Source organism: Trachypithecus francoisi, unplaced genomic scaffold, assembly GCF_009764315.1.
Source record: "Trachypithecus francoisi isolate TF-2019V2 unplaced genomic scaffold, Tfra_2.0 Lachesis_group6, whole genome shotgun sequence".
NCBI classification, from domain to species: Eukaryota; Metazoa; Chordata; class Mammalia; order Primates; family Cercopithecidae; genus Trachypithecus; species Trachypithecus francoisi.
In genome coordinates this window covers 26691464-26712557 of record NW_022681471.1, presented here as the reverse complement: position 1 = coordinate 26712557, position 21094 = coordinate 26691464, and the positions used below count along the sequence as shown (strand labels likewise).

At 36.6% G+C, this 21094-nt stretch overlaps 1 protein-coding gene across 2 annotated transcripts in view; it reads left to right on the top strand.

Moving 5' to 3' along the window:
- Nucleotides 1-21094, top strand: part of BRCC3 (BRCA1/BRCA2-containing complex subunit 3) — a 39849-nt gene that overhangs the window by 17712 nt on the left and 1043 nt on the right. For both annotated transcript variants that reach the window (XM_033202049.1, XM_033202050.1), the window contains exons 7-10: nucleotides 782-837; nucleotides 16142-16273; nucleotides 16820-16863; nucleotides 20160-20329. In XM_033202049.1, coding sequence (XP_033057940.1) covers nucleotides 782-837; nucleotides 16142-16273; nucleotides 16820-16863; nucleotides 20160-20311 — 384 coding nt within the window. In that variant the 3' untranslated portion in view covers nucleotides 20312-20329. The remainder of the gene's footprint in view (nucleotides 1-781; nucleotides 838-16141; nucleotides 16274-16819; nucleotides 16864-20159; nucleotides 20330-21094) is intronic.

Below are 21094 nucleotides of genomic sequence, written 5' to 3'. Positions count from 1 at the left end.
CTAGACAAGAGATGATGGAGGTTTGGTCATGGTGGTGAGAGTGAAGATAATGAGAAGTGGTTGGATGCTGAATATGGTTTGATGGCTAGTAATAGTAACAACTACCATTTATCACCTATTGTATGGCATGTACTTATTAGGTGCTTTATATAAATATGCTGTAACCCTGACAACCCAGAAGCTCAGAGAGGTTAAGCAGTTTGATCAGTGGCCAGTCTTGCCATGCTGTATTTGAATTCTGTTTGAATTTTATGTTCAAGAGGTTATAATATGTGTCAGTTCAAACAAAAAGAAAATTACTACTTAACATTGTAGCTATGAATTCTGCTAAGAATACCAATAGTGTCTTATTTAGTGCATTCGTTATATTCTCAGAATCTGTGTTAATGAATATTTTCCATAAAATCAGTTTTTCAGAAACACTACAGTTCAGTACTTTGAACTTTATACATCATTTGATATGCTTTCAACTTTGTAATCATACATTTATGTATTTACTGTCATCATAAGTAGTTGTTGAATAAGTTTCTCAGCTTTCAGTATAGCAGTTTGAATGTTCAGGTTCTTAGGTCCTGGTTCTTGTGTTTGTTACATGAGCAGATGTTGGTTGTGACCATCTTATGTTGACTGAGCATATGATCCTTTTTCAGAAATTGATTTATGGCATATTCCATCTTTGGAATCTCTTTTAACTTTCTGCTTCTAGAGGGGCCTTTGGGGTCTTTCTCAATATTAATCTTTCTTTTTGTGATATTTCTTTCTTTCTTTTTTCCTTTGATAGACTGGCCGGGTACTCTACACTTGCTTCCAATCCATACAGGCCCAAAAGAGTTCAGAGTAAGTATTAGAGAGACTTATGTGTGTATTGAAGGGCTAACCTCCGATTCAGGGAATTGATTGTTTTGTTTCATTTTATTCCTTTCATTGGTAAAACACTAAGAACTCTGTATTTTTATTTATACTCATTTACAGCTCTAAGATGAGCTTTAGCAGTTTGGATATTGGGGACCTAGGAAGCTAGGGTCATATGAGCAGGCTCTTCACTGTAATGACATCACCACAGTCCTGCCTGACATTTCCTTTTGTACACTTATCCTAACTGAGCTGCTACTTTTCCTTTCTCTGGTAATCATAAATCAAAGACTGAACATGCAGAGTACTAGATTGTATAGATTATTGTCTTTGCTGCATCATAAACTTGATTTAAATGTTTGCATAGATCCATTTCCTTATTGAAATCCAACTTAATCTAAATTAGCAAATCTTTTTTTTTTTTTTTTTTGAGACAGAGTCTCACTCTGTCACCCAGGCTGGAGTGCAGTGGTCTGATCTCGGCTCAGTGTAACCTCCACCTCCCGGGTTCATGCAGTTCTCCTGCCTCAGCCTCCTGAGTAGCTGGGACTACAGGCATGTGCCACCATACGCGGCTAATTTTTGTATTTTTAAGAGAGATGAGGGTTCACCATGTTGGCCAGGATGGTCTCGAACTCCTGACCTCAGATGATCCGCCCGCCTCGGCCTCCCAAATACTGGGATTACAGGTGTCAGCCACTGCACCTGGCCACTAGCAAATCTTAATTGAGTACCTACTATATGCCATGTTAATTCATTGTCTAATTGGGAGATAGAAGCAAATACTGTGTGACCTTTTTTCTTGTAATATTTATCAATTTATTATTATAGCATTGTTTGAAATGTCAAAGAATTGGGAAAAATCAGATGCTCATCAGTATAGAACTGATTAACTCAGTTATGATACATTCATATAATGGAATAAAGTGCAGCCATTAAAAAAACAAAAACAAAAATGAGGAAGCTTGGTAGTAGCACATAAATATCTCCAAGATATTTTGTTAAATGGAAAATGCAGGGTAGAAGAACAGTATGCTACGGTTTGTGTAAAGATGTGGAAGAGAAATAGATAAATACCTAGTCAAGAAATATTAATTTTAAAAATTTAAAAATTTTCACCACACTATTACATGCATATGCATAAAAATATTGAATGGTACAGAATGAATGGTACAGAAGTGCTTATAATAAATAGTTTCACTCCTCAAATGGAACCACTTCTTTCTCCTAATTTTCCTTTTAGTTCTTCTGTTACTTTGATATCTCCAAATAATATACTTATGATGTTCTTTCTTGATTTACCAATTTTGGATGTTTTCTATTCTTCTTTATTATTGTGTTATATTGCTCTCACAAATGAGGATTTAGCTCACTTACACTACCCCATCTCCATTGTCCTCAATGTAGTTATGTTACTATTTTTTGTTCTTCTGTTGGTTACTTTTCTAATCTTAAAGTTTGCTTATTTATTCTATTAACAATTGACAGTAGACAATATTTTTTGGCTCCCTGCCGTCACTTGTAGTTTTACCCTAAGCATTTATATTTTCACAGTTGTAAGCATCTATGTTTCTGTGTTGTAACCATAATTGCATTTTCTGTGCTTTGTCTATGGTTGATTCTGAGAGTAGAAAATAAAGTGTTTATACTGTTATTATTATGTAAAGATTATTCCCTGTACAGCCAAGCAGTGTAGTGTACTATGATTCTACTTCCTTTCTTATATAGCTTGTTTTTTACATGGGGTTTCGAGTGGCTTTTTCCCCTTATTTTTCTGCCTTTATCATCTCCCAGAGCTCTACATCCTCAGAAGTAATATTAAAATATTTGGAATCCTTGCTTTTCCTAGGACTGCTCCCTTGAAACCCACTATCCTCTTACCTAATCTGTGCCTACTGCACAGCTGACATCCTGGGACTTTCCTTCATTATTCTCCTGGGTTGGATCCATTGTGGTCTGGATTTTGTGTTATCTTTCTTGGTTCACTGTGTCATTTTGCTGGAAAAGACTCTCTAGTAACTTCCTAAGTTTTTAAACATCCAGTGTTACTGATGATAAGCCTTTGTAGGGCATTTTTTTTCCCCTCTCTCTGACAGCTTTTAGGTATCTCTCTTTATTCTTGATGTGAAATTTTCTATGATTTTCTAACTATAATATAGTTAGAATGTGGATATTTTATTCAAACTGCTGTACACTTCAATCAGAAAGTACTTGTCTTTCAGCTCTGACTGGGTAGTTTGCTCATACACATGTCCAGACCAGTCATCAACTGAACACTTGAAGAGGACCCTCCACAGATCTCTAGAGTTCTCTTCCTGTGCAGCTCTTTCCTCCACAGTACTTTCCCTTGCAAACACAAGCTGTCTTGGCCTTCCTAGAGTCTCAGCTACATTTTCTCAACTTGGCATCTGTCAAGCTCTACCTGGGGATTCTCCCTGCGCTTCAGCTTGGAAACTTTCTCCAGCTTACCTCTGAGTTCAACCTGATAACTTCAATTCTATTTCCATACTTTAAGATTCATTCCAGCATTCTCCTTTTCCATGTTTGCAACTTTTTCCTTCAAAAGAGAGATGCTTTGCTTCTGCTAGCCAGAATTTGTTTGTTACTCATCCCTAGAATATACAAAAAGTAGTTTCAGAATTGCTAATCTATATCACCGTGAAAGACAACCTACTAACTAGAGATCAAAATTTGTTTACAGTTCTTTTTATTAAGCTTTATTGAGGTATAATTAACATGCAGAATTGTATATATTTAATGTACACATTTTGATGAGTTTGGACATATGCCTAAGAGTATATACTCAAAATACTTAGTTGGATTCAGTCTATTTCCCCCCTGACCACTTCAGTGAGGTTATATGATTTATTTGAAAGACGGGTTTTCTTGTTTGCTTGTTTTCCATTTTGGGATTTTCTTTTAACCCATACTTTTTTCCCTTTTAGAGTATATGAAACATCAACATTGTTCAAAAAGTCAAAAGTCAGAACTATATAGAGTTAATTTTGTTAGATAGACTAATATATGAATCTAATTTTATCTCTTTCTAAATGGCAATCCACCTGTTCCAAAACCATTGTTTAAAAGTTTATGTTAGGTGGGCACAGTGGCTCATGTCTGTAATCCCAGCACTTTGGGAGGCCGAGGCGCGTGGATCACTTGAGGTCAGGAGTTTGAGAGCAGCCTCGCCAACATGGTGAAACCCCATCTCTACTAAAAATACAAAAATTAGCCAGGCATGGTGGTGTTTGCCTGTAATCCCAGCTACTTGGGAGGCTGAGGCAGTACAATTGCTTGAACCCAGGAGGTGGAGGTTGCAGTGAGCCGAGATCGTGCCACTGCCCTTCAGCCTGGGCGACAGAGCGAGGAAAAATAATAATAATAATAAAGAAAGCTTATTTTCATGTCAGCAATTTTACATGGCACCTTTTACCATATATGAAAACTCCCTATTCACTTGGATCTATTTCTTAACTTTCTGTTCTGTCTGTCCGTTTAGTTACCATCGCATTAATTATAGTGGCTTTATTTATTGTATGTTTTATTATCCGTAAGGCTAGTCTCCATTGTAGCTTTTCTTTTCTCAGTGTTTCAGTGTTTCCCTGACTATTCTTTTATTTATTTATTTATTTATTTTTTATTTTTATTTATTTATTTTTTTGAGACAACGTCTCGTCCAGTTGTCCAGGGTGGAGTGCAGTGGTGCGATCTTGGCTCACAGCAGCCTCTGCCTCCCGGGATCAAGCTATTCTGTCTTAGACTCCTGAGTAGCTGGGATTACAGGCACGCGCCATCATGCCTAGCTAATTTTTGTATTTTTAGTGGAGACAGGGTTTCACCATGTTGCCCAAGCTGGTCTCGAACTCCCAAGCTGGTCTCAAACTCCCAACCTTGGGTGATCTGCCCATCTCGGCCTCCCAAAGTGCTAGGATTACAGGCGTGAGCCCAGGCTTGAGCCACCACGCCCGTCTAAGACCCTGACTATTCTTACATGTTTGGTTTTTCATGTGAACCTTACTATCAACTTGTCTAGCTCCAGATAAAATCCTTTTGATATTTCCATTGAGATTGTGTTAAATTTATAAATTAATTGTGATGTTGCATCCTATCCAAGAGCACTGGCTGTCTTTCCATTTGCTGTAGTCTACTTTTGTGTCTTTCAGGAGTGTTGTTTTTCTCATATAGGTTTTGCATATGTCTTACTGAAATTATTCTTAAGCATTTATCTTCTTTTTTGCTTTGTGAATGTTTTTTTTTTTTCTATTACATCCTCTGTTTTTTGCTTGTATATTTGAAGGCTATTATTTCTGTATGTAAATTTTTATCTTCCTGAATTCTTTTGTTCTTTGAGTTAATTATACCTTTATTTCCCTAGAGCTTTCCAGATAAGTATCACACCCCATCTGCAAATAGTTTTACTTATTTCCCAATTCCTAAACCTCTAATTGATTCCTTAAATATAACTGCATTGCCTAATACCTTCTTTAGAACATTAAATAGTAGTGGAATAGTAGATAATCTTGTTTTGTTTCTGATCCTTATGGAAATTCCTGTAGCATTTCTTCATTAAGAAAGATTCTGTATTCAGGAATAAAGTATATATCCTTTTCATATTAAGAAAGTATCCATAAATTCCTACTTTTGCCCTTTTATTCTGTTTTCATCAGGAATAGGTATTAGATTTTGTTAAGTTTTTCAGTATCTATGGAGGCAATTATGGTTTTCCTTAGTTCTATTAATATTTATAGATTTCCTACTATTTAACCAACTTTGTGTTCCTCAAAAAGACAGGATTATGTTTGCTAATATTTTGTTTAGTACTTTTTCATCAAAAATCATAAGTGCTATCAGAAATATTAATTTTTTGTACTATCTTTATCAGGTTTAGGTATGTATATTACACTTGCTTCAGAGGAATAGTTTGGAGTTTTCTTTCATTGTGTAGGCTGTGACAGAAATGTATGTAGCAGTGAGACCATCAGTTCTTTGACAATTCCTCTATGAAATCAACTAGGCCTTTTTCTGTGGGATAGTTCCTTGATAAATTTCTCTGTTTCTCCTCTGAGAATTCATCTGTTTATGCTTTCTTTTGGTAATGGGGTCAATTTTGGTAAAGTACAGTTTCCTAAGAAATTATTCATTTTGTATGGTTTGCAAATTTATTTACACAGAGATCTCTCTGCCAGATAGTCTGTCATATTTTAAATGTCTTGTATTTCAGTAGTTATCTCCCCCTTGTCATTTCATATTTTGTATATTTGTGCTATTTCTTTTTCCCTTGGTTATGTTAGCCAGTGGTGTGTCAATTTTGTTATTTTTCCCTGAAACACTGATTTTATTTAGTTATTTTTTTTCTATTCCCAACCTTACTACTTTTGCTTTTATGTTCATTATTTCCTTCCTTATGTTTCATTTTGGTCATTTTGTTGTGCTTTATCTTAGCATTTGGAGTTTGGAATTTAATGAGTATATTTTTTGTCTTTCATTATTATTGATATAAATGCTTAAGGCTATGGATTTTCCACTGATCTTTGCTTTAAATATATCCCATAGATGCTAAGTAGTATTTTCATTTTTATTATTTTTTTAAAAGTTATTTAATTTTAGCACTCACCCATTTTGCTTCCTTTCAATTTGGTATCATGGTGTAGCTATTCTAAAATGATCCTGCTCCCTAATGCCCTCAGAATAAAGCCCTCAACCTGCAGCCCTTCATGGTTTGCTTATTTCTCCAGCCGTGGTCTCTTTCTGTCATATGCTCACTGTACCTACAGTTTCCTTCCTTATACCACCTGGCCTATGTCTAGTCATTTTTGAAGATGAAGATCAAATTTAGGAATCCTTCTCTGATAATTCTCAACTCCCGATACCATCCCAGTTAAGCATTCCTCCTGGAAACTTAATAAAATCATATCCTTCCTTTTTGTAATACGTATTATATTTTAATATTTTGTTCTTCTAGTAATATTGTAAGATCCTTGAAAGAAGGTACGCCTTTTTATTACTTTTCCCGTGGTGTTCAGTAAATATTTGTTTAGTGTCCCTTCAGCTGTAGATTTCAAAACTAGTATTTTAATACATACATTCTGACCTGTGAGCTCTAGCATACTCTAGAGCTTCTTTGTCATAAACTTGGTTGGTGGTTGGTGTTAGCTTTTCAATTGAAGTGTAACACACAGAAAAGTACACAAATTACAAGTGTCCAGCTCAATCAATTTTCACAAAATGAAAACACCTATGCAACCACAACCCAGATCAGCTCCATGAATTTTCACAAAGTGAACATGCCTGTGAAACTGTATTACATATCAAGAAGTAGAACCTCCTTTGTGGCTCCTCTCAATTGTTATGCCCTCGTTTTTTTCCCAAAGGTAACCATTATCCTAACCTCTAACAACACAGATTAATTTTGTCTGTTTTTGAATTTTATATAAACGGGAAAATACGGTAAGTACAACTTTGTGTGTGGCTTCTTTCACTCTGTTATGTTGCGTATTGGTAGGTAGTTCTTATTTATTGCTGTGTAATATTTCATTGTTGGAATTTACCACAATTTACTTACATATTATATTGTTAGGCATTTCGGTTGTTTCCAGTTTGGGACTCTTATGAATAAAGCTGCTATGAAAATAATCCTTACATAAGCCTCCTGTTGCACATGTGAATGCATATCTTTTCAGTATGTACATAGAAGTGGAATTGCTGGGTTATCACTTTAGTAGAATAGTTTCCAAGTTATCATACAAATTCCCATCCTTGCCAACAGTGTATGAAGGTTTTCACGGCTTAACAGCTTCACTGACAATTAGTATTTTCTGACTTTTCATCTTTTGCAGTTCTGGTGAGTGTGCAATAGTATCTTATTGTGGGTTTAATTTGGATTTCCCCAGTGACTAATTAGGTTGAACACCTTTTCAAATGTTTATTGGCTTTTTGGATATCCCCTCATGTATAAGTCACATTCATTTTTCTTTAACTTTCTTAGTACTTCAAAAGAATTCCAATATGTTCTGGATACAAGCTGTCAGCTATACCTATTCCAAGTATCTACTCTCTCACCCTGACCTGATTTTCACTACCTTAATGGTATCATTTGAGGAGCCTAAGTTGTTTATTTAATATAATAGTCCAAATTATCTTTTTATCTTCTCGGTCTAGTGCTTTTTAGTGTCCTATACTATTTAAGAAATCTTTCCCTATCTGAAAGAGATGCTTCATTATTTCACCATTCATGCTTAAATCTACAATCTACTTAGTGTTAACTTTAGGATATGATGTGGGATGTGAGTTGACGTTCCCTTTTTCCCATGTGTATATCTAATTGACCTGGCACCATTTATTGCTGCCCTGCCACTTTGCCTTAAACCAATTGTCCATATATATATGGTTATGTTTCTGAACTCTAGGCAATTCTGTTTTGTCTATGTGTCTATCCTTGTGTCAGTAACACACTTTATTAATTGCTGTAGCTTTATAATAAGTCTTGATGATATGTGGTAACGTTTGTTCTCCCCTTTGTTGTTATTCTTCAAGACCATCTTGGCTATTCTTGGCCCTTTGTAAACCCATATAAATTTTAAAATCGGCTTGTTGATTTCCACAAGAAAAGTTGCTGAAACATGTCAGCTGAGGTTTGATTGGAATAGAATTAAATCCGTTCATCCATTTGATGTATTCCTCCATTTATTTAGATTTTAATTTCTCTATCTTTTGTATTTTTCTGTGAAACATCTGAAAAGATCGTGCACATTTTTCATTTAAATTATTCTTGGGGAGCCGGGCGCGGTGGCTCAAGCCTGTAATCCCAGCACTTTGGGAGGCGAGACGGGCGGATCACGAGGTCAGGAGATCGAGACCATCCTGGCGAACACAGTGAAACCCCGTCTCTACTAAAAATACAAAAAAAAAACTAGCCGGGCGAGGCGGCGGGCGCCTGTAGTCCCAGCTACTCGGGAGGCTGAGGCAGGAGAATGGCGTAAACCCGGAGGCGGAGCTTGCAGTGAGCTGAGATCCGGCCACTGCACTCCAGTACGGGCGACAGAGCGAGACTCCGCCTCAAAAAAAAAAAAAAAAAAAAAAAAAAAAAATTATTCTTGGGAATTTGGTGTTTTATGTTATTGTAATTAGTATCTTTTCATAATTTTCCAGTTGGTACTGGTTATTTAGATAGCAAATTGATATATGTATATTGGCTTTATATCCAGCAGCCTTATGGATATAAATGTACTTATTAATTCTAATGATTTATCTGCAGATTTTATTTCCTTGGGATTTTTTGTGTAAACAGTCATGTCTTCTATAAACAAGGGCAATTTAATTTCATCCTTTCCAATCTTTACACATTCTTATTTCTCTTTCATGCCTTATTATACTGGCTCAGTCTTCCAGTAAAATTTATACATAAAATGTAAAGAGAATGCTTCAAAATTTCCCAGTTATCGCTGGTGTTTCATTTAGCTTTTCTGTAGTTAGCCTCTATTATATTAAGGAAGTTCCCTTGTATTCCTAGTATTCTAAGCCTCTTTTTTATGACTGAATGTTGAATTTATCAAATGCTCCTTCTGCATTTATTAAGATAATCATGTGATTATTTGCCTTAATGTGGTAAATCTCATAACTGATTTCTGAATCTTAACCCAGCTTTGCATTTGTTAGTCACTATATATTATCTCTTTAGTGTATTCACTAGGCTACTCTTTTTAGGAATTCTATATCTTTGTTCATAAATAAGATTGATCCATAATTTTCTTTTCTTTAAGCACCTTTGCTACATTTTGATATCATGGTTATGCTGGCTGCATAGTACACAGTAGAAAATGTTCCCACATCTCGATTTTCTGAAATGGTTTGTGTGTTTTTTCTTTTTTTTTTTTTTTTTTTTTTGTTTTGAGACGGAGTCTCGCTCCGTTGCCCGGGCTGGAGTGCAGTGGCCGGATCTCAGCTCACTGCAAGCTCCACTTCCCGGGTTTACGCCATTCTCCTGCCTCAGCCTCCTGAGTAGCTGGGACTACAGGCGCCCACCACCTCGCCTGGCTAGTTTTTTGTATTTTTTTTTTTTTTTAGTAGAGACGGGGTTTCACCGTGTTAGCCAGGATGGTCTCGATCTCCTGACATCATGATCCGCCCGTCTCGGCCTCCCAAAGTGCTGGGATTACAGGCTTGAGCCACCGCGCCCGGCCATGTTTTTTCTTTAAATGTTTGATAGAATGTAACAGATTAGCAATGTCAGTGTGGAGTTTTCTTTGTGAAAAGTTTTAAATTATAAGTTCAGTTTCTTTAAAATATGTAGGATTATTCTGATTTTCTGTATCTTTTTAGTTTTGGCAAGTTGTGCTTTTCTAGGAATTTATCCTAGAACTTTAGTTTACATGGTTCACAATATCTTCTTACTATCCTTTTAAAGTTTATAGGATCCGAAGTGATTTCCCCTTTTTATTCCCTACATTAGTAATTTTTGTGTTCTCTGTTTTTACCTTGATCAGTCTTGGTGGGGGTTTATTAATAAACGTATCAGTCTTTTCAAAAGAGCCATAAATATAAGCACTGCTTTGGGTACATCCATAATTTTTATTTTTTAAAAGAACTAGCCTTCAGTTCAAAGTATTTCCCTTGTGATATTATTACCCTTGTGATTTACCTTGATGCAGGTGTTACTTAGAAATATATTATTAAATTTCAAAGCATTGGATGATTTCACACATAAGATGACATTACTCTGGAAAGAATGCCAAGCCTAGCTATTTGTGAACTCTGGAATGTAAATAACAGGCAGTTTGGAGAAGGGTCCCAAAACTTAAAATACCACAGAAGTGGGGATATAAACAAGATCCAAAGTCTCATAACTTAATATCCAAAATAACCAGGACATAAACCAAAATTATTTAACATATTAAGAACCACAGAAATCTCATCTTGTATGGGAGAAGATAATCAACAGATACAAAAGGCAAGATGACACTTATATTGGAAATATCTGACAAGACTTTAAAAGCTGCCATATGAAAATGTTCAAGCTATCAGTCACAAAAATATTGCAACAAATATTTAAAAAGTATCAGATAAGAAATAGAAGATAAAGAAGCAAATGTAAATTTTACAACTGAAAAAATATAATAACCAAAAATTTTAAACTCTAGATTAAAAGTGAGAATGCAATGAAATGCCAGAGGAAAGAGTCAGTAAACTTGAAGACAGATCAACAGAATTATCCAAGATGGATAACAGATAGAAAAGACTGGGAAAAAAGGGACAGAGTTTCAGAAAGGATAGATATAAAAATCAGTGCAGTAGAACTGTGAGTCCATAAGTCAACCTGTACATTTCTCATCAGTTGATCTTCAACAACTGTGCCATGATAATTCAACAGGGTGAAGAGGCAATTCAACAAATGGTGCTGGGACAGCTAGATATCCACATGCAAAAAGAATAAAGCTGGACCACTATCCTCACCCAATATACAAAAATTAAAATGGATCAAAGATCTAAATAGAAGAGCTAAAACAATACAACTTTAGAAGAAAACGTAGGTCAATTGGCACTAGTTTCTTAAATATGACATCAAATGCACAAGGGAGAAAGGAAGAAAAAACCAGATAAATTGGATTTGATAAAAATAAAAAACTTTAGTGCATCACAGCACATTATCAAGAAAGTGAATAAAACAACCTACAGAATCAGAAAAATAGGGACAAGTTACAAAAAAGGTTATTCTTTTTGCATGTGGAAAAAAGCAGTCTGCTTGTTCTATTTTATTATTGGTATTGTTAATCTCATACTGTGCCTAATTATACTAAACTTTATCACAGATGTGTATGTATAAGAAAACATGGGGTTATTTGAACATAAGAACTACAATACCATGACAGTCAATCTGAAACCAAGATGGTTACCAAGTGACTATCCTCCTTTGTCCATCTGATCCACCTTGTTCATATCCTGGGCAGGTTAGAGCAGGATGGTGTAAGATTTCATCATGCTACTCAGAAAGGTCTGTAACTTAAAGCTTATGAATTGTTTATTTCTAGAATTTTTCATGTAATATTTTTGTACTGTGTTTGACCACAGATAACTGAAACCATGGAAAGTAAAACAAAGGATAAGGGAGGACTACACATATGATAATGGTATAGCATCCAGAATAGGTAAATAATTCTTTTTTTTGTTTTTTTTTGTTTTTTTTTGTTTTTTTGTTTTTTTTTTGAGACGGAGTCTCGCTCTGCCGCCCAGGCTGGAGTGCAGTGGCCGGATCTCAGCTCACTGCAAGCTCCGCTTCCCGGTTTACGCCATTCTCCTGCCTCAGCCTCCCGAGTAGCTGGGACCATAGGCGCCCGCCACCTCGCCCGGCTAGTTTTTTTTGTATTTTTTAGTAGAGACGGGGTTCACCGTGTTAGCCAGGATGGTCTCGATCTCCTGACCTCGTGATCCGCCTGTCTCGGCCTCCCAAAGTGCTGGGATTACAGGCTTGAGCCACCGCGCCCGGCCTTGTTTTTTTTTTTTTTTGAGACGGAGTCTCGCTCTGTCGCCCAGGCTGGAGTGCAGTGGCCGGATCTCAGCTCACTGCAAGCTCCGCCTCCCGGGTTTATGCCATTCTCCTGCCTCAGCCTCCTGAGTAGCTGGGACTACAGGCGCCCGCCACATCGCCCGGCTAATTTTTTGTATTTTTTTAGTAGAGACGGGGTTTCACCGTGTTAGCCAGGATGGTCTCGATCTCCTGACCTCGTGATCCACCCGTCTCGGCCTCCCAAAGTGCTGGGATTACAGGCTTGAGCCACCGCGCCCGGCCGGTAAATAATTCTTACAACTCAAAAATAAAAGGGCATACACTTCAATTTAAAAATAAGCATTCAACACAGGACTGGAATTCCTAGCCAAAACAATTAGGCAAGAACAAGAAATAAAAGGCATCCACATTGGAAAGGAAGATGTAAATTTATCTCTCTGTTCACACATGAAATATATGTGAAAAACTCACAAAACTGTTAGAACTAATAAGCAAAAAGAAAGCCGCAGGATACAAAAATCAACAAACCAAAATCTATTTGCATCTACTAACAGCAAATAATCAGAAAAGGAAATTTAGAAAGTATCATTTACAATAATATCAAAAAGAATAAAATAATTAGGCATAAACTTAACCAAGGAGGTGAAAGACTTATACATTCAAAACTACAAAATGTTGCTGAAAGAAGTTACACATACAAATAAATGGAGAGACATCTCACGTTCATGGATTGGATAACGATATTGTTAAGATATCATACTACTCAAACTGATCTGTAGATTTAATGCAATCACTGTAAACATCCCAATGGTTTGCTTTTTTTTTTTTTTAAAAAGGAGTCTCACTCTGTCACCCAGGCTGGCCATTTTAAAAATAGAAGAATCTATCCTAAAGTTGACATGGAATCTCAGGGGACCTTGAATAGCCAAAACAATTTCAAAAAAGAACAAATTTGGACAATTCATGCTGCCTGATTTCAAAAGTAACTACAAAGCTACAGTAATCAAAACCGTGTGCTATCAGTGAAACAGAATGGTGGGCCCAGATTTAAACCCTTGCATATATGGTCAAGCAAACTTCAACAAGGATGCCAACACCACTAAATTGGAAAAAGACAATCTCTTTAATAAATGATATTGGAAAAATGGAATATTCACATGCAAAAGAAAAAAGCTGGGCCCTTATCTTACACCATATGTAAAACTTAAATGAATTAAAGACCAAAACATAAGACCCCAAACTACAAAACTAGCAGAAAACATAGAGAAAAAGCTTCATGACACTGGATTTGACAATAATTTCTTGAATATGACACCAAAAGCACAGCTAACAAAAGCAAAAATAGACAAATGAGACTACATCAAACTTTAAAACTTCTGTGCATAAAAGGAAACAATGAAATGAGTGAAAAGGCAACCTATGGATGGGAGAAAATATTTGCAAATCATATATTTAATAAGTGGTTAATATCTAGAATATATAGAGAACTCCAACACTCAACAACAAAAAAACCTGACTTTAAAATGGGCAAAGGACTTAAAGTGATATTTCTCTTGGCCAATAAGCATATGAAAGAGTGCTCAATATCACTAATTGTCAGAGAAATGCAAATCAAAACCACTATGAGATATCACCTCACACCCATTATGACAGCAACTATCTAACAAAATCAGAAAATAACAAGTGTTGGGAATATGGAGGAGTTGGAACCCTTGAACATTATTGTAGAGATTGTAAAGTGGTGCAATAAGCATGTGGTTTCTTTAAAAACTTAAAAATAGATCTACTATATGATCTACCAGTCTCACTTCTTGGTATATATCCAAAAGAATTAAAAGCAAGATCTCAAATAGGTATTTACATACCTATGTTCACAGCATTATTCATAATAGTCTAGAGGTAAAAGCAACCCACATGTCCATTAATGGATGAATGGACCAACAAAATGCAATGTAACCTATAATGGAATACTATCCAAACTTAAAAATAAAGGAAAACGTGTTACAACCTGCAACATGAAGGAACCCTGAGAATATTATGCTAAGTGAAATAAGTTATTCACAAAAGAACAAATGCAGCATTTTTCTATTTATATAAGGTGTCTAATGATCATAGATACACGAAGTAGAATGGTGGTCACTAGGGGCTGGGAGAAGGGAGAAAGGGGAGTTGTTTAATGGGTATAGAGTTTCAGTTCTGCAAGATGAGAATATTTTGAAGATCTGTTTCATAACAATGTTAATATACTTACATTACTGAACTGTATACTTAAAATGGTTAAGATAGTACATTTTATTTTTTAAGCACAATTACATTAAAAAGAAAAAAAACCCAAATGGACATTGTAAAAGTGGAAAATACCTAAAATTAAGAAATCATCGGAGGGACTAACAGCAGACTCAGGTATAGCAGAAGGGATCAGTGAGCACAAATGTCAATAAAATATACCCTAAGTGAAGCAAAGAGTTAAAAAAAAAAAGAGAGAGAATGAAATAGCAGAATGGTGTGTGACAAAACTGTGAGGCTGTATGAACCATTTTAATTTACAGAAGTAGACAAAGAATGCCTAAAGAGACAGTGGCTAAAGAGACAGTGGCTAAGAATTCTCTAAAAACTGATTCATACCCATAGATTCATGAATCTCAGCCAATCAAAAGCAATATGAATACAAGCAAACTAAAATAGGTACATTATAGCAGCTAAAGGAATAAAAGATATACTACAAGTAGTGGAGCAATACAATGATAAGAATGACTGACTTCTCATCAGAACCCTGGGAGGCTGGAAGATGATGGGGTGACATCTTTAATGTGCATGAAGAAAAAAGCTATCAATCCCAGAATTTTTATATTAAGACAAACCAGACATTTTTATGGAAAAAAGCAGGCAGAATCTGGAGAATTCACTACAAGAAATATTAAAAGTTCTTCAGACTGAAAATATATGATTTTAGATGAAGCATACCCTGACTACTTGGGTGTGGGGAGGGGAGGGCTTGTAATGCCCCATCATTTGTGTGCCATCTAGGTTGTGGTATGGGGACTAGGCATGTTCTGCTGGGATGGGGAAGCTAGATCTTAAGCTGCCTTACCACCATGTGTCAGTGGGGCCTCACAGTGCCAGGGGCCTTCAACCTGAATTCTCCACTGAACCTGCTGGTAGGTAGAGTTTAGGTGTATTTGGGGTGATAAGTGGGTAGAGGTAGACTGGTTGGCCTTAGTAACAAACATTTCTGTTTCTCCCACTCTAGCATGAACATGTGAATATTTGTGAATTTCTTACCTATTTCCCCCAGGGGAGAAAATGGGAAGTGAGGGCCACTGGTAAACACTGAGTTAGAACAAGTGAGTAATCCCACCTACATAATGAATGTGATGGAGTCATTGAAGAGTCTGTAGTTCCTCTTCTCCAGACTTTTGTGATTAATTTGTTAAACCTCACTGGCAACTTCTTGACTAAAAACAGTATTAATTAGCTATATCCCCTGACTGGGGAGCAGACCCCCTGACTGGGGACCTTGAGCTTTCAAGGCTTCTCTTAAATTTACAGAAGTGGCCTTACATTCTCTATGGGACTAGGGAATACTGGCTCTGCAAACGGGCTTTTAGTTTGTTCTCCAGACAAACCCGGTTTGAACTCTATCCACTTTGAAGTTGCGTCACTAAATGAATTACACAATGCTTAATCTTTGAAGTACGCCATATTCCAAACTTTCAATTAAAACTGTAGAGAACTTCTGATTATGACAACTCAGGGTTTAAAAACTGACCTGAACTGATTGCCTCACAGGTATGAGAGAATCGAAATCCCAATCCATATTGTACCTCATGTCACTATCGGGAAAGTGTGCCTTGAATCAGCAGTAGAGCTGCCCAAGATCCTGTGCCAGGAGGAGCAGGATGCGTATAGGAGGATCCACAGGTAGAGACCCTCTTCACTCCTCTTCTCTACTTCTCAGGACCTAGTCTCTCTTTTCTTCTTCTGTCCTTTTATCTTTAGCAGCTCAACCCTTGAGGCCCCTTTCCTTTTGCCTCTCTGGGAAAGCTTTCTAGCAGTCTCCAATCATAATGTTTCTCACATTGTATGATAATTTCTTCAACATTTGTTTTTCTCCTGCTTACTTTGGATGTTTCAAGGGCAAGGATACTTTCTTTTTTGGTTGAGAAAGGAAGATAATCCACAACATCTTAATCCTGTTGCCAAGCACTAGGTTTTGCCCAATAAATTTGTACTAAGTCAGAGCTTTGGTGGGAGACAACAATTTCAAAATTATCACTTTGAATTATCTTTGAATAAAATCACATCCCCCAAATCATCAGGAAGTTAATATTGGGGATTTAAATACTACATATTCATCTAATACAGTTGGCAACGGTGTGATGCAGTTTATGGTTGATATAGTCCATGACCATTTTGCTTTCCCTTCAGTGCTGCTTTGCCACTAACCTACTCTATTTTATCTTTTAGCCTTACACATCTGGACTCAGTAACCAAGATCCATAATGGCTCGGGTAAGAATTTTTTCTTGAGTACTCAGCTTTTTTTCTGAGTATTTCCCTGAAATACTCAGCTGACAGAAGCAAATTTAGTTTAAGTGAGTGAAGTGATAGGTACAAGTTGTCCTCAGACTTCCTTTCCCAAGGGTTTTCCTGATCCTGATCCCAGCATTTCTTTTGAACTCTGGGGATCCATGAATACTATAAATACAGCTTAGAGTAAGAGAGGAGGAAAGACAGGAAAGAGCTTTATGATAGACCTACTCAGTGATACACTGGCACACGTTTAACAACCAGTTCTCAAGGAGCAGGAGGACCCTGATTTGTTGTGTTTGGTGGTTTCCGTGGTGTAATGCCCCTGGCATGGCTGGTTTCAAGCAACTAACATGGCATCAACTAGCTTACAAACTTCTTGGAATTTTAATAGTTGGCTTTTGTGAGCTGGCATGAATTGGTTCCAGCATAACACTACCAGGGCCTGTCATGGTGGGAATTGAAAGAGATGGATGGATAGACAGATAGACAGATAAAAGGGAAGGCATGAGGGAGAAAATCTTTTGATGTCAATAAATATAAAAGTAATTTTTATACAAGGCAAAGGAACAAAAAGCTGAATACAATATTTGTACTAATTCACTTGTCCCTAACATACACATTTCCCCAGCCACACTTTCTGTCTGAGTAACCCTGACTTCTGGGTCATTCTGTGCACTCTTCCCCAGTTACTTGCAAAGTCACCAGTGAGGAAGAAAGGGAGGCTTTTGAGTGTTACAGGCAGTTACTTTTCAAAGAAAAGGAGAAATGGCTTGGTCTATCTGTCGCATAATTTTGGTCTCAGGATAAAACATGACAAAGTTAAAAGTTGGTAATATATGATGTATAACCATATTGTAAAGCCACAGTAATTTAAAAAGTATAAATAATAGCTCAAAATAAACAATAGATCAGTGGAACTGAACAGAGTCCAGAGATAGGCCTATGTATATATAAGAATTTATATTTAACAAAGATATTACTTTAAATAAATGAAAAAAGCATGAATTATTTACTAAATAGGATTGGGACAGTTCACTTCTTTGTTCATTCAGGAAACATTTGAGTGCTATTCTAGGCACTGAGGTACAGTGCTGAACAAAAGAGACAGTCTTAACCTTCATGGAGTTAACATTCTTTTATTTCCATTTGGGGGAAAATAGATTCCTACCTAATACCCTACACAAAAAATAAATTCCAGATATATTTAAACTTTTACTATTGTGGTACAACCACTTTAGAAAAGAGGTTGGCAATTATATTTGCCATATGTCATACCAGTTCCTTTCCTAGGTATATACCTCAAAGAATTGAAAACAGCTGCTCAAAGAAAAACCTGCATACAAATGTTTACAGCAGCATTATTCACAATAGCCAAAAGGTAGAAACAACACAAATGTGCATCGGTGGGTGAATGGATAAACTGTGATATATCCGTGTAATGGAGTACAATTCAACAATAAAAAGAACAAACTACTGAAACATGAACAAACAAGATGAGTGTCAAGAACATTGCGCCAGGTGAAGGAAGCATCACACGAAAGGCTACATACTCCATGGTTCCAAATTCAAGAATAAGCAAAACTAATCTATGGTGTGGTAGCTGCCTGGGCCCAGGGATGAAGGGGCATTGGATGCAAAGGGAACTACAGAGGGGATTGTTTGAGGGTGGTGGAAATGGTATATATCTTGACTAGCACTGGTTACATGGGATGTCTTAGTTCATTTTGTGTTGTTATGAAGGAATACCTGAGGCTGGGTAATATATAAAGAAAAGAGGTTTATTTGGCTTTACAGTTTTGCAGACTGAACGAGAAGCATGATGCTGGCACCAGCATTTGGTGAGGGCTTCAGGCTACTTCTACTCGTTACAGAAGGCAAAGGGGAGTCTGTGTATTTAGACATCATGTAGCAACAGAGGAAACAAGAGAATGGGGGAAGGGCCAGGCTCTTTTTAACAGCCAGTTCTTGTGGGAACCAACAGAGAAAGAACTCACCCCTGAGGGAGGGCATTAATCTATTAATGAAGGACCCACCCCCATGACCCAAACACCTCACATGAGGCCCCACCTCCAACATTGGGGGTCAAATTTTAACATAAGGTTTGGGGGGCCAAATATCCAAATTATAACATGGGGTATACATTTGTCAAAACTCATAGAACTGTATACTTTAAATTGGTTCATTTTACTGTCTGTAAATTATACCCACAAAAGCTCATTTTATAAGTTAAAGAAATACAGGAGGAAAATATAAGAACTTTTTTCAGACTCTAGAAAGATGATGGCCTAAGTATAATGTGAAAACCTGAACTCACCAAAGGGAAGACTGACTAAATAAAAATTAAAGACTTTTATGGGCCCCTACAAAAATAAAAATGTTTATTATTATCTTTAAAAGAAGTATGGATTAAAATAAGATGATCAGTTTTTCACCTTTTCAAAGATTAAATGAGAGACTATTAGGTGAGGATGTGAGGGAAGTGAACAGTCTCACTGTTCCTGGAGATATAATTTAGTATAATCTGGAAAATACTGGATAATTAGTTTTAAAGTGTACATGTACTTAGATCTAGCAATTTCACTTAACTGCAGTCTTTAAAATAGCAAAAAACTGGACAGTGGTCATTTCAGTGACAGTCACATATTATGAGAGAGAAAAAGATACTTACATTAGATGGAATGTGTTTTAAAAGAGTACCTTAGAATCTTTGTCTTACCATGAAGCTGAACATTCACAGTAAAGCATAAAAGATGGTAACTCCCTTACTCTTCATTCCTCTGTTCTTCATTTTAAAAGAGGAGCTCTCAGGCGTATTCAATTAATGTACATTTCTGCAATATACATAACAGTTTATATGCCTACAGGGCGCTCTGGAAACATAAGTTGCAGAAGGCAGACTTCTGGCCCATTAGGAGGTTTTGATGGTTTATAGCAAGGGAAGGTCTGAAAGGCTGGGGAAAGGAACCCTTTTGTGGCTCTTAGCCCTTTTGCCTAAGGGAGTAAAGAGCTGGCCATCTTTCTGCCACGCTTCCCTCTGGCTTATGGATTCAAGATAGCCTCAGAATGGGTATTTTCTAGGCTCAGCTCTTCTGTTTTTCCCCTGGCTGGGCCCGGAAAAATTGTTTACCAGTCCTACTTATTACACTTTTTCTACTTCCTTCTCCAACCCTTTCTTTCTGTGCTCATGGTTGGGGGTCTGCTGGTGATGGAGTGGGAACATGCTAGTGGATGGTGCTTTTCCACAATTATTCTCATCTTTATCTTTCCTATTGAAGTGTTTACCAAGAATCTGTGCAGTCAGATGTCAGCAGTCAGCGGGCCTCTCCTACAGTGGCTGGAGGACAGACTGGAGCAAAACCAACAGCATTTGCAGGAATTGCAACAAGAAAAGGAAGAGCTTATGCAAGAACTTTCTTCTCTAGAATAAATCAGGAGACAAAATGGGGTAAAAAACTTCTTTTTCAATTTGTGTACTAAACACAGTCTGAAAATGCACACAGCTCACATCCAGGCAGATAATAGAGTAGTTCTTTTTATATCCCAATAGATAAGTTTTCACATACAATCAGCACAGGATGTCTTCCTGACAGTTTAATTAGAGTTCACTGAACCCTCCTACCTATAACTGACCTATAAGGAGCTTATGCAAGAGAATTTAAGTAGAATATGAAAATTATTTTTAAAAAGGCTATAGGTGGTACATCGACAAGGAGTATCTTAGAATAAAATGTCTGGGGAGTATATATTAAACATATTTCCCTTTCTTTTAACTTGGAAGCCTTTATTTTCATTTTCAAATACATTCATTCGCTAGAATATTTTATGTTTCAATTTTGTAGGTATGATTGCTTATGTTGGACAAGCAAATAATAAATCTAGTGTCAGTAGAAGGAAGCACCCCCCCTCTATGCCCTCATTGAGAGGGCAGTGTCTTCCTTCTTGATTTCTAAAATATATGTTCTGAGATACCTATCAAACGTTGAATCTCTGAAGGTACTCTTTTTAAACAAACATGAGTTCTAGCATATTTGACTCTGAAGTAATTCCTACTGAGCAGATCCTATCTGCCTAGGAATTTCCATTATAGTATAAATGTGTTTCTCCAGAAACATTTAGGATTTAGGATGTAATAAAAATCATGCTTTTAAAAAGTTTGGTTGCATTACTCTTATCATGTAAAAGCACAAATGATAAATGTGTCTTCAGAAAA